This window comes from Sceloporus occidentalis, unplaced genomic scaffold (assembly GCF_023333645.1).
Source record: "Sceloporus occidentalis isolate IW3139 unplaced genomic scaffold, rSceOcc1.0.p SCAF_12, whole genome shotgun sequence".
NCBI lineage: Eukaryota > Metazoa > Chordata > Lepidosauria > Squamata > Phrynosomatidae > Sceloporus > Sceloporus occidentalis.
Window position 1 is genome coordinate 8997684 of NW_028316992.1, and position 14756 is coordinate 9012439.

The 14756-nt window shown below is 45.0% G+C and overlaps 1 protein-coding gene across 3 annotated transcripts in view; it reads left to right on the top strand.

The window, feature by feature from the left end:
* Window positions 1-9866, top strand: part of KLHL29 (kelch like family member 29) — a 477994-nt gene extending 468128 nt beyond the window's left edge. For all 3 annotated transcript variants that reach the window (XM_089477918.1, XM_089477917.1, XM_089477919.1), the window contains one exon: window positions 7226-9866. In XM_089477918.1, the coding sequence (XP_089334044.1) occupies window positions 7226-7409 (184 nt within the window). In that variant the 3' untranslated portion in view covers window positions 7410-9866. The remainder of the gene's footprint in view (window positions 1-7225) is intronic.
* The last annotated feature ends 4890 nt before the right edge of the window (window positions 9867-14756 follow it).

A 14756-nucleotide genomic window follows, 5' to 3' on the forward strand; every position in this document is an offset into this window, starting at 1 on the left:
CAAGTCAGGAGTCTCAGGTCCGTGGTAGCTAAGGGCTCAAAGGGCTTGGATACCAAATGTGCCAGGACGGTGTCTAGACACCACTGCGGTGTAGGGTCCAGAATCGGTGGATGCAAATTGTTGAATCCCTTAAGGAACCTCTTTATGAGAGGATCCCCAAACAGAGAAGGTTTGTCCTGAAATAGGTAGTGAGATGAAATGGCTGACAGGTAGCACTTGATAGAGCTCAAGGAGAGACCTGCGCCTGTTAAAGCCATAAGGAATTCCAGGACTATCGGGATGGAGACACGGGATGGTGGAATGTTCTTTGCTTGTAGAAAGGTTAGGAACCTATCCCATTTGTAGGCATAGGACCTCTGTGTGGATGGTCTCTGTGCTGCCTTAATGATATCCTGTACACCGGATGGAAGTGTCCTCAGGATCGTATCCTCCATGCTACCAATGGGAGAGATTGCATCTCGGGATGGTGGACTCGTCCGTCGTGGAGAGAGAGCAGGTCGGGCCGGTGCTCCAAGCGGAGATGATCTTGCGCCCGTTGAAGGAGCGGAGCAAACAAAGGCTGTCTGGGCCACCACGGGATTATCAGGATTGCGTCCGTGTGGTCTGCCAACATCTTCGAGAGGACCCGTGTGATCAGAGGAAACGGAGGGAAGGCATACAGGAGGCCCTGAGTCCACTTGAGCTGGAAGGCGTCCCCTTCCGATCTCAGCTCTCTGTACCGTGAGCAAAATCTCGCAGTGTGGGCGTTCAGCCGGGAGGCAAACAGGTCGAGGAGGGGGGTTCCCCAGCGATTGAAGAGTCGGGACACCACCTCTGGATGCAGTCTCCACTCGTGGCAAGTGGAAGGTGACCTGCTGAGATGATCTGCAAGGTCGTTCTGGTCGCCGGGCAGATGGATGCATTGCAGCAGAACCTTGTGTTCTATACACCATTCCCAAATGCGGATGGTGACTGACAGCAGAGTCCTCGACTTTGTACCACCTTGTTTGTTGAGGTAGTACATGACGGTGGTGTTGTCGGTGAGAAGAAGTACCACCTTGTCCGCAAGGACCGACTGAAAGGCTCTGAGTGCTTTCTCCACGGCAAGCATTTCCAGGACGTTGATGTGGAGAGTAGCTTCCGCCGGTGACCATTTGTCCTTTATTGTAAGGTCCAGTGTGTGGGCGCCCCATCCCTGCAGGGAGGCGTCCGTAGTCAGGGAGAGATCTGGCTGAGGAGGTAGAAATGGCATCCCCACACAGACGTTGTCGGATTGGAGCCACCATCGTAGAGACCTCTGTACAGTCCTCGGGATGGTGAGCAACTTGGTAGCCGTGTCTCGGACGGGATCAAAGACGGAGAGAAACCAAGATTGAATGGGTCTGAGGCGCAGTCTGGCCCACGGTGTGACGAAAGTGGTAGAGGCTAGGTGACCCATGGCGACTTGTACGGCACGGGCCTGAAGGCGTCTTTGGCGGAGGCAGGGCTGCAGAGATGTACAGAGGGTCTGAAACCTTGTCTCTGGAAGGAATGCCTTCCTCTGTACAGAGTCCAGTGTTGTTCCTATAAAGTCTATTCGACTGGAAGGAATCAAGTTGGACTTGTCGAAGTTGACCTGTAATCCCAGTGCTTGCAGCAGGGATAGGGTGAATTCGAGTTGCCCGAGTAAGATGTCCTTGGAGGGCGCTGTGAAGAGCCAGTCGTCCAAATATGGGAAGACTGTGATCCCTCTTTGACGCAGGTACGCCACCACGGGTGCCATGCACTTGGTGAAGACCCTGGGAGCTGTGGAAAGACCGAAGGGAAGGACCCGGTACCGGTAGGCGTTCTGGCCGACGGCGAAGGCGAGGAACCTCCGGTGGTCCTCCAGGATCGCAATGTGGAAATAGGCATCCTTCAAGTCCAAAGTCACGAACCAGTAGCCTTCCTGCAGGAGTGGTAAAATAGAAGCAAGGGTTACCATCCTGAACCTTTTGTAAATAATAAATTTGTTAAGGGCCCGTAGATCCATTATGGGTCTGAGGCCAGAGTCTCTCTTCGGTACGGTGAAGTATCTAGAGAAAAAACAGCGCTTGAAGTCAGAGGGGGAGACGGGTTCAATAGCGCCTTTGTCCAAAAGAATGCACACTTCGTCAAGAAGGGTGTCCGAGGGGGCAGTGGAAACAAAAGCTCCAGTTGGTGGGAGCTGGGAAAACTCTAGGGCATAGCCCCTACGGACGATGTTAAGTGCCCAAGAGTCACTGGTAATGGCGGCCCAGGTGTCAAAAAAGGGGCTCAGCCTGTTGGAGATGACGAGGTGCGCCGGAACCCATCAGAATCTCTTCTTGCCCCTGCCGTCCTTCTTCCTATAGCCCTGTTGGTATCTGGGCTGGGAAGATGGACGCCCGTCGGTTGGAGGAGCAGGTGACCGGGAGGATTGGCCTTGAGGCCGAGTGTCCTGATGGTAGGGACGGTCCTGTGGTTGGAAGCGGTAGTGGCCGCCTGGATGCCAGGGGCGCTGACTAGTGTACCTCTGTCTGGGGGACTTGGAAGCGGAGGATGACATACCGTGTTTTCTGGCGGCAGTCTTCATCCTATAACGGAAGCTCAGCTTCTCATCCGTGTCCCGGTGAAACAAGCCCGAGTTGTCAAAGGGCATGTCTTCTATGGCTGCCTTTGCTTGTGGAGTGAGGTCTGAAGACCGGAGCCACACGTATCACCTGAGGGCTATGGAGCCAGAGAGGACCTTTGATGCACAGTCCGTCGAGTGCCTCGCGGAGATGATCTGCTGTCCGCCTATCAGGTGGATTTCATTCCTGAGTGCAGACATCATCCGCCTCCTGTCATCCGGCAGGTCAGCGATGGTGGGGTCCATCTTCTCTACGAGGTACTGCACGTAGGCCCCCATACAGGCCGCGTAGTTAGCCACCTTCAAATCCAGGGCCGCTGAAGCATAAAACTTCTTAGCTAGGCCATCCAGTTTCTTGCTGTCCTTGTCGACTGGAGAAGACGAGGACTTTGGGACGAAGGTGGACTGGGCTCCTTCCACGATAGCTGAATTAAGCTTAGGGTGGTTGGAGAGCCAAGAAGGTGCCGAAGGAGTGACCCGATAGAGGTTTTCAATCCTACGGGATGTCGACGGGATGGAGGCCGGTGCGTCCCAGGAGCGTTTGGCAATTTTCTCTAGCGATGGGAGATATGCCAAGGCTGGTGGAGCTGGGGCGGAACCGTGGATCCTTCTCTCCACTGGGTCGAGGGCATCGTCCTCGGGGTGGGCGACTTCTAACTTCAGGGCATCCGCCATACGGATTACCCAGTCAGCAAAGGACCTGACGTCGTCTGTAGGGGACGGAACCGCAGATCCCTCCGGGACGAATGGAGCCTCGTCAACGTCGGAAGGTGACGCAGAGCGTGGGGATCTCGATCTGGATCTTGATGGAGATCTGCTACGCTTCCTGGGCGACAAGTCGGTGGTGGTCAAGTCATCCAGCCCGTGGGAGGCATCAGTGTGGCGACGGTCCCGTGAGCAGTCCCGGATGTTGCGCCGTAGGCGGGACGGATCTACCGGGATAAGATACTGTCCGGTACGGTGATCGAAGACGAGATCTGGGAAGGCATCAAACAGGTCCTGGTCTCGTTCCATTGAGTCTGGGCGGTCCGGATCCAAGGCGGCATCCGCCTCAGCCCCTAGTGTGGCCCGATCCTTCCTCGGGGGGGAGCGGGGGCGCTCCGCGTCCCGTCTGGCGGAACGTGGTCTCACCACAGGAGAGGGAGAACGGGATCTAGCCCTCTGTGGGGATATGGGAGCATCGGAGTCGTGGAGCTCCCCTTCAGACTCCGAACTCAAGTCCACGATCTGCAGGGCGTCCGCCGGTGCAGAGAGGTGGCTCGCAAGGAGGACCCTGGGTTCCAAGGGTATAATCCGGGAAGACGCCGGTACAGGAGTCGGGGTCTTCGCCGGTTCGGCCACTGGGGATGTAGACGGTGCTGGCCTCGACTCAGGCGGAGGCACTGAGACCGTACTTGGAGGGCCCTTGCGACGGCTCTTGGCTGGCGGAGATGAAGAGCGGGCCCGTTTCCTCTCATGGTCGGAGCGTTTGTCTCCTCTCTTCTTGGAGGCCCTGGGAGCGTCCGCATGTCCAGAACCACTGGGCTGGCTCAAAACCTTCTCGTAGAGCGCAGCCTTAAGTGTCCGGTCCCTGTTCTTTAGGGCCTGGGCCGACATAGCTTTACAGTGGGGGCAGTTGCCAGGAATATGGGACTCCCCCAAACAAAGGACACATTTTTCATGGCCATCGGCCTTAGGGATTTTCACCCCACACTTAGTGCACTGCTTGAAAGAGGCCATGGTAATCAAGTCCGTTACCGGTCCGAGGTCAAGCCGAAAGATCACGTAGAAGACAAGCCGATAGGGAAAGTCCGAAGAATGGTCAAGAGAAAGTCCGAAGGTCAAATGCCAGAGATTCAATTGTGAACAGAGCAATAAGATGCAAGCGAAGTTCCTCGAGCTGCTTAGCGCGGCGGAATGAAGGAACTGAAGAGGAGCGGGCCACCAGGGGCCTTATATATGGGTGGGCGGGGCTACCGCCAAAAAGTTGCAGAAAGATACATAGCTTTCTGCCTGGAGATTCTAGAAGTTTCCGAGGATTGCTGCGCAGGCGCAGAATAAACCCATTTGTGTGATTCGCAGAGACCACGAAGAAGAACTTTGTCTCTCAACATCTCCCCATCTCCTGCCTGTGGTATTTTTCTCACTCAGACTCTTCATAGGACATGAAAGTTATGTATGAAATCCAGCCCTCAATGGGACCCCCTCCACCTCTTTCTTCTTCCTGAAGGATTTTTGGGGAACCAATCTGCCCTCAAGGGATGGCAGCTGAAGCAGAAGAATCTCAGACTCAGAAATGAAAAACAAAACAAGCGAAACAGACCAGCAAAGGAGAACAGTTGCAGCAATATACATACTACTGACATATGTTTGAATCCATAACAAATATATTGCCAGCTTTGTGGAAAACTGAATCCTCCTCCACTCTCATGCCTTTTCCCTTTCTCTTCCACAATCCTGTTCTTTGCATCTGGTGCCTTTAGACTCTAAGGGCAAAGACTGTCTAATTATTGCTTTTTGTAATCTACTATGGGAGCCTTTTGGGGGTCAAAGCGTGGGGTTAAGTATTCTTTAACTAAAAGCAAATCAATTAAAGAGGAACACCATGATCTCATTCAGTATTAAATCAACATGCACAAAATATCTGCCATTTCTGAAGACTGGAACTGAGCAACTTTTCCCATAGAGATAGCTTTTTAGAGTGTCAGACCTACAGTATAGTTAGCAAACTATACTTTCAAAATGACATGTTAGGAAAGAGGTGTTTTTAGTCTGTCTTCAGCATCTCGCTAGCAAAATATCTTACTCCTCTACTTACAAAACTCTTTATTCTGTTAGAGCTTTAAAAAAGACTCAGCTATATGCCTTCAATGATACATTTCACAATGCCCCAATAATTATATTACAGGTTGAGTTTTCCTAATCTCAAATTCCAAAATCTGAAATACTCCAAAATCCAAAACTGTCCACCTGGGTGGCTGAGATAGTGACACCTTTGTTTTCTGATGGTTCTATGTATGCAAACTTTGTTTCGTGCACAAAATTGATTAAATATTCTATATAAAATTAATTTCCAGCTAATGAATTTCATGTTTAGACTTGGGTCCCTTCTCCAAGATATTTCATTATGCCCACTCAAATATTCCGGAATTGGGGCGAGGATCCAAAATCCGAAACACTTCTGGTGCCAAGCATTTCAGATAAGGGAGACTCAACCTGTATATTGTATTATATAATTATACTGTGTCATAATTATCCAGGCATTTTCTTCATGAATTACAATGGCCTAAATCAGACTCATTACTCCACAATTCATTTTTATGTCTGTGTGCAAAGTCAGATGTCACTTCCAACCAGCCAGTGGACCATGGAAGGTTGGTTCTGGGAGCCCTGAGGAAGGCAAAAAACATGGGCATACTCATGACCAATATTATCCAGTGGCAGTGACATGCTGATGCATCCATATGCACACATCACCTTTGAATAATACAGCCAGCCTCCTGTATGCACAGATTCTTCATCCACGGATTCAATCATTCATGGCTTGAAAATATTCAAAAAATATATAAATTCTAAAAAGCAAACCTTGATTTTTGTCATTTTATATATGAGGCACACCATTTTATTACACCATTGTATTGAATGGGACTTGAGCATCCGGTTTTTAATAACCACAGGGACTCCTGGAACCAAATCAGAGCAAATACCAAGGGTTTACTGTATGTGATGAAGTTATCCAGAAGCAATCAAAGCCATGGATAGCCATCCCCCAATAGGAGGTATCCATGGTACAGTGGGCCCTTGGTAACCTCTGGGGTTTGGTTCCAAGAACCCCCACAGATACCAAAATCTGTGATACTCAAGTGTTGTGTCTTCTTTATGTGGCATGGTAGAATGTATGGAATGTAAATCAGGGCCTACATGGGTGATCTGAATACTTTTTAGTAATAATTAAATTAAATAATTAAGAATTAAAACTGGATTAAAAAGTAACTCTTTAAAGATGAATCATGCAACAAGCTACTCTTTCAATACATAAGCCATCAGGCTGGTGGTGATGTGTGTTTCCAAAAAGTAACAAGCAAAGAGTCAATGTTCCAGTCTCTGAATTGTCCATTGATAGACACAGTTCAGGAATCTTGGGCATAAATACTTCATAAAAGGCCATATTTACATGCTTCCACAACCCACACTTTGAAACCACATACTTTATTCTTTCAAAAGCAAGCGTGTGAGGTGTAAAGCCAACCTGCCAGTTGCAACTGCTAGTAGAGTGGGATGCCTCACTACCAGCAGCGAGTACAGAAGAAGGCTGACCTTGGTGTTCTGTTTTTGTATATAGACTGATACAGGCATGAAGCATCCCTGGCCACATAAACATTGCCTGTGTTATTCATGCCCAACTGTGGGTCATCAGGGGTACATGCTCCCTCCATCTTCCATTTGAAAGCCCCTTTCTTCACCACAGGAACATTGTGAGAATAAAAGTGCATTAAGCCTGGAAGCACTTCCTATTATTGTTGCTGGTTTTTTCCTATTTGGAAAGGAGGCAGAACCTGAGCGTTTCTTCCAAACAGCAGCCTGGATAAATAAAATGTAGCATATCCTTAGTTATAAAAAAAATCACTAACTGCATATTTCTTTCCTTTCTCTTAACAGTGCTGTGGTTCTTGATGGAAAAATTTATGCCACTGGTGGGATTGTTAGTAGCGAAGGACCTGCACTAGGAAACATGGAAGCCTATGACCCCAAGACAAACACATGGACGCTTCTACCCAATATGCCGTGTCCCGTGTTCCGGCATGGCTGTGTAGTAATAAAAAAGTACATTCAGAGCGGTTGATGCCAACAAAAACGTGGATACCAGACTCTGTTTCTTGCTGAAAGTAGGCAAGAACAAGAAACTGTCCTGGAGAGAAAGGTCAAAGAAGTGCAACTGACGAACATCTGGTCTAAAATTACAAATAATCTCTACATTGAATGTAGAAAATCATCCTCACCTTTTGGTGAACAAGGAGCAGAGAGCTCCCTCCTATGTGCGATTGTGGGACTTAACACAAGTGTGCCACTAGATGTCATAGTGGCACTGGTTACAGACACAGGCTTTCGGTCTACCCAGGTGCAATAGCATTTCCCGTTATTTAACTAAGGGGGAAAAAGAATCTGTGTTATTACTCCTTGAGAGCAAGTTCAATTCTTGAATTTAACATTGTCAGTTAGGCTTTGCTACTACACATTAAGCATCGGGGCTATATGAAATGAAGGTCAAAGTGTCCTTACCACTTTGATTGCTACATTTTTGTTTTTAACCCAGCATATGCTTTTCAATACCAATGACTGAGAGAGAACTTACACGACAGACTGCATAGATCGAAGTCAGTCTTCCATCAGAGAAAACGTCTATTGCAGCTCCTTAGAGCAGAGCTAATAAAAGATAGAAGTGTGTCTGTCTGTCTACTAGCATTCCATGTCCTTTTAATGAAAAGGTTTTCTGAAGTTGTATGCCAATGTGAATGTGTGGTCGTGGGGAGGGCTTGTTTCTGCCTTTCTACTGTTTTTCTACTGTATGGATAAAACGACAGCCAAGTTTCTGTAAAGCAAGAGGCATCTAGGAGCTTTTATTAAACTTTTATTTATCTATTCAAAGTTTAGAACAAAAATTCTGTGTTGGATTTGCATATTTTGAGCCAGTTATTTAAGGCAATGCCTTGTGGCGGGGAGAAAGGGAGGTTGGGATCACCACTGAGTGACAGTCCACTAGCCAGGATTTACGCCACTGTCTATATTTTTGTCAGATTAATCTTAAAAGAAAAAAATCCTGTCTATTTTTTCAGACTCTCCTGCTCTGCCCCTTCCCTTTCCCAAGCATAAGAGGCAGTCTTATGGAAATGCTCCCTCCTCAAGAGGCTTCAGTGGCTGCTTTTCTAAGAATAAATGCTTTTGCAGCTTCTCAGTACACAGGTTTAATAACAACAACAACTGAAAATGTATCAGGGTATATCCTGCTTTATAGAGAGGATGTGATGGGGAAAAGGATATTGTGTAGAGTTGTAAGTATATACACAGCAGGGCTATATTTTTATATGTATATTAAAATATTGTATATTCAGAGAAGCATTGTGATGTGAACATTTCTTTATAAATGTGTAAATGGAGCAGATCAGAAGGGACAACAGGATTACAACAGTAACGGCAAACGTATTTTAGGATTAACCCTGAGCCACAGTGATCGCCGATTTTCTTTGCAGCAGCAGAACAGAGCAGATATACCTGTCTTCACGGAACTCCATCATGGCCTGTAGAAAGACAGCTTATTCCCTCTGAAGTACTGTATGCCAGATACAGAGGACACAAAGGAAAATCCTAGTTTCTCTAAAGTCTTAGCCATTGAAAGCAATGGCACTGGGATTTTACGTGCAGGAGAGATAATCTTTTAGGAAAGTAGCAATTTAATGTAGGCAGCTATGGTACCCTCCACAGGGTTGCTACCAAAACCAGCATCCCCTTGATGCTCACTGCAGAGACACAGCACCATTTTTAAATTCTACTGTATCAGGGCACTGGCTGATGCCGATATGGGCAAGGGGATTTACCATACAATAACACCTAAACAGGAGAGGGGCAAGGTACTGTTCACAGCAGTATCCCCACGACAGGTGCAACATCTGTTCTCATTGTTACTCCTGTGTGCATTAACTTGGAAGCAAGTCTCATCAATTCCAGTCCATCTCTTCCAAGCAAGTGTGCTTAGAAATCACAGCCTTACACTGGCTTTTTAAGTAGCCAGAGAATTGCAGCCAGTGGCTAGTCCATTTTGATACCAAATACATTTTCTTTTTAAATTGGAAAGTTTTGGATAAACACACTACAGATGGCTGGCCAATCATTATTTTGTTAAGAATAAATTTATAGAAAATAGAGGTTATTATAAAAATTTGTACCTTGCCATATTACAAAAGGAATGCACATTTAGGCTGGAATCTAGATAACTGAAATCTCTCACAAGGGCAGCAGTGTTCAAACTTACATTATACAGTTTTATCACAGTCTTCGAAGGGGGGGGGGGGATAATGAGAAGTATTTTTTTCCCCAAGCACGGTGCAAGTGTGAACCCAAAAGATTGGCGCACAAGTTCCTCACTGCCTGGGGCAGGTTGCATTTTAGCATTGGTATGGGTCTACCTCCAAAGGAGGTGCTAGCTTGTGAGCCTTGCATTCGACATCACCAAATTTATCTTATTTCTTCTCTTCTCAAACTGGAACAAAACTGGCTATTTCTGTGAATATTAAAAACACAGGGTTTTCTGTAATGATATTGTATATATGTTTACTGTTAAGTTCTTGTTAAATAAATCTATTTCTAGATCTAGATCCAGCATTAATTGGATTATTTTTTTAAAAAACCCAAAGCTACACTGTTCTCCTTGGCCATGGATGCTAAAATCTTTGCAGTTATTGGAAATTAATCTGTACTTGCACTGCAGGAACGGCTTCTGTTCTGTCATTGTTGAACAAGTTGGTCACCTTTTCTATCAACTATTAACACTCTTTTGTCTTCACATCAATGACTCATAGAGGTTTTGTTTCTATAGTCACAAAATTGCTTGCATTATACATGAGAATTTGAGGCCATGCTTAGCTTTGGTAAAATACTTCCATCATCTCAGGAGAAATCCCACCCAGACTTGGAAAAGATTAAAGCAGGTGGTTTGGACACCATACACTAACCATAAATTACTGAGTGGGAAACAAACGATCAGCCAAATACAATAGACTTGGCCCACACACCGCAGTAAGTGGACAGACGGCTTTCAGTGTGGAACATTCACAGCATAATTGTGTCTAGTTTGTGCATTGAAGAAAATGAAAGATTTGTCTCCAGACTAACACTGCAGTCTCTGAGATCTCAACCTGGAGTCATTCAATTTTTGTTTCCATGGAGCAGCTCAGGCTAAACTACAGGATGTTTAGTATTTCTTTACAAATTGTATTCCTCAAAGAATCCAGGGTGAGTTGAAGGAGCTGTCAACCTTATTAACACTGGAGAAGAGGTCTTATTCAGCATAAGTCAATACTACTTGGTAAGATGAGCAAGGCAGAGGATATTTTGGGTTTGCTTGTATGTGCAAATTATTCTGGATTTCCTCTGGGAAATTGGTGGGAAGTGTGTGATAAATGAATCACATGCACATATCTGCTAAGAGATGCAGCAGCAGTCTCCCAAAAGCTTTTAGAAATTCTAAACATAGGTTGGCTCATCCTTTCACCTCTTGTTAACACTACCTTCCTCTCACTAGGGAAACTGCATGCTACCCTTTAAAAGGTTATTTGTAATATCCTCAGAGTTTGCATAAATGTTGGTGCTTATCATCTGACAGAAAATCTTGAATGATAAATGACATTTGCCATAGAAGGTTGACAGTCTTCTTTCACAAGGTGCTAGAGGTCTTCCAGAATGGGACAAATTAGGTTATACAGTGATTTTTGCTTGTGTGCATTTTATAGGTCTGCTTCACCAATACATCTTCATCAGCTCTACCATACCAGGATAACACAAATGTGTGAATAGTCTGTATGTATTGTCTGCCCCAGCTGTAAGTTACTTCAAGAACATACTGGACTGGATGCAAAACTACCGCCAATATTTATGTTAACAGAATGGAGGAGGGCAAATGTTGTCCCCATCTTCAGAAAGGGAAAAAAAGAAACAAACAATTACCACCCAGTTAGTCTGACATCAATATCAGGGAAGATTCTAGAGTAGATGATTAAACAAGTCTGTAAGCATTTAGAAAGGAATGCCACAATCACAAAAAGTCAACATAGGTTTCTCAAAAACAAGTCATGCCATATTAATCTTATCCCTTTTTTGATAAAATTACCAGCTTGGTAGATGAAAAGAATGCTGTGGATATAGCATATCTTGATTTCAGTAAGCCCTTCGACAAGGTCCCCCACAATATTCCTGCAAACAAACTAGTAAAAGGCAGACAAGGTAATGCTACTGTTAAGTGGATTTGTAATTGGTTAACCAGCCAATCCAAACGGGGTTCAGGAATGGCACCTCTTCATCTTGGAAAGCAGTGACCAATAGGATGCCACAGGGTTCTGTCCTGGGCCCAGTGCTACTCAACATCTTTATCAATGGCTTGGATGACGGAATATAGGGCATGCAGATGACACGAAATTAGGAAGGGTGGCTAATACCCCAGAAGACAGGAACAAAATTCAAAATGACTTAGTTAGAAAGATGGACTAAAACTAACAAAATAAATTTAAACAGGAAGAATGTACAATACTACACTTAGACAGAAAAAAATGAAATGCAGATATAGGATAGGGAATACCTGGCATGACAACAATATATGTGAAAAAGATCTAGGAGTCCTAGTAGACCACAAGTTGACAGTGTGTTGTGGCAGCTAAAAAGCCAACGTGATTGTAGATTGCATCAATAGAAGTATAGTGTCTAGATCAAGGGGAGTAATAGTACCACTCTATTCTGTTTTGGTCAGGCCTCACCTAGAATATTGTGTCCAGTTCTGGACATCATTTTTCTTTTTTATTGCCATGGCCTCAGCACAGCTTCAGGCCACATTCATGGTGTGCATTGTATAAATGGCACACCCCAGCACGGCCTGAAGCAGCATCATTTTGTCCATCTGTTTTGGGTCAAGGAGAAACAATAAGCACAAAACCAATGGCCAGTAGTGTTTTGGATGTAAGCAGTTGAGCACTGAGTTGGATTTCAGCCATGCAAGTCACATTCTAATAAACTGTTCACTACAATTAACGTACGTGACCACTAGGACCTTCTCAGCCAAACTAATTGACTAATGGAGCATAGAACAAGAGGTTTGACAGGTTCAGAAATCGCACCGGGAGGCATTCAGGATGTTTTTGTGTGAACAGAAGAGCAGAAGCAGTGATGAACAGCATTAGTAACTATGGCTCTGAGTAAGCTGGGGGTTATGGCAGACACCTGACATATGCCTCCCACTTGAGGCCCAGCTCTGTAGCGCCAGTAATTACTTTGATGCTTGATTCTAAGGTCAGAGACCAAGTACTATAAGATGGGGGGCAAGGAAGAATGTTTGTGCTAAACAGGCATCAAGAAAATTGCATAAATCCCCCACCGCCAGCAGTGCTTTCTGCTTCACCAGGAATGATCAGGATCTTGGGCCCACTCTATGTGAGCTATTTATTTCTAATGGAGATTAGTATAAATGAATGGGTTGGATCTAAAGTAAATTAATCAAAATTAGGTTCCACTCATCCAATGGAAATTTGAGTTAGTCATAATTAACTTTGCACACTGATCTCAGTGTAATCTAAATGTGAATAACTTGTTTTGGCTCCAACCTAATACGATGATTTATATCAAAAGGCATTTGATATTTAACACTCTTCAGCATTTCATTTTAAAAAAAAACATCAGTTCTCTTAAAAAAGAAATTTCCATTTCTATTTTTTCCCTTGTGGACAGAAGTAATGCTACAGAGGCTGCTCTGATGAACTACTATATACTATTAGAAATTCTGTTAAATGCATCAATATCCAGTTATAAATGGTTATAAATAGTAAGGTCAAGTACATCAAGTTATACGGTGCGCCCTTGCCCAGTGTGCCCGTTCTGCCCCCCCATGTAAAGTAAATAGCGCATATGCTTGAGCCTCGTTGACAATAAAGGGGCTCATGCATGTGGCGTAGTGCCATGGGTGCGCCATGGGCACATGCGCCATTTTGTTTCCCTTGCGCAGCTTTCAAGTCTCCTAATGCAGAACATTGGTACTTACTGTGAAGTTTTCTTTGCTGCTGTTCTGGGGAGGAAATTCTTCATGCTGGGTCTTGCTCTTCCCTTGTGTTTCACAGGTAAGGCTTCTGATCTGTCCATCATCATTATCGCTCTAACTGGGAGAGCCAATCCCACTTTCCCAGTAATGATATGACAAAGCCCCAGACAAATAAAAAATATACCACCAGCAGCTTAAAACAGAGAAACTCCACCAACTAGGATGGTATGTAGAAACTGAAGCTTTATGGTATGTACTAATATTCTGTTTTCCTGCAGCGTAGGGAGGTAATCCTTCATGATGGGGCCTACACAAGCAGTCACCACATTTCCTGGATAGCTAACAATCTACTGCATAGGCACAACCTCTTGCAGAACACACCTACCAAAGTAAACGCCTGCTGAAGCAAATTTGTCAATCCTGTAGTATCTGACAAAAGACGATGGGGAAGCCCAAATGGCTGCCCTGCAAATCCCCAACAAAGATTCTGTTGTGCTCCATCATGCAACAGTGATAGTACTGCAAATGAAATGTGCCTGAATTCCTTCTGGAACCAGCTTCGAACTGTGTGCATAAGCCAGGTCAATGCAACCAATGCGACAAGTTGGAAGAAACAGCTGTTAGTCCTTAGTAGACAAACCTATGGTCCAGTTTACAAAAATCCTTACTTCTATCTAAGTAGAATTTTAAAAACAAAAGGAATCTATATAAAGGACAATTGAATCTTCATGGACTGACAGAGCCCTGCACTCAGAGACTCTGTGAGACGAAGTAATAACCAAAACCAAAATTTTCAACTTCAGAAATTCCAAATCCACTGATCTCAAGTGTACAAAAGGAGCCTTCAACAAAGCCCACAGAACTACATGCAGATTCCAGAAAATAAAGTGATGGGACTGTTCCTGGCTGAAGCACAGACATGCCCTCCAAAAAACACATGCAGATGAGATATGAGTAGTTTGCCATCCTGAGTCTTCAAATATAATCTATGGCCAAGAAATGTTTCCTAAGAGTATTTATATTGAGGTCCTTATTCAAATCTGTTTGAAGAAAGACCAAAACCAACCCCACTGCAGCAGTTTGAGGGTGCGCCTCTTTACACCAAAACCATCTACAAAAAGCCCTCCAAGCAGACTTATACAAGATCTTATTGGAAGTCCTCTAACTACAAGGGTGGTCTTAATCACACCATCATTATACCTTTCAGCTACGAATCTTTCTTGCACAACTTCCAAGCATGTAATTGTAACCAGCCTCAGTTACAGACCTCTTTGATGCAGCAGGCCCAGCCAAAATGGTAGAGGCCAACTGTCTTAAACCTGCATATCTCAGAAAACTAAGGACGAGGCCACCTGAGTGCTATCAAATTTACTTTTACCCCCTCCATCTTTATTTTCC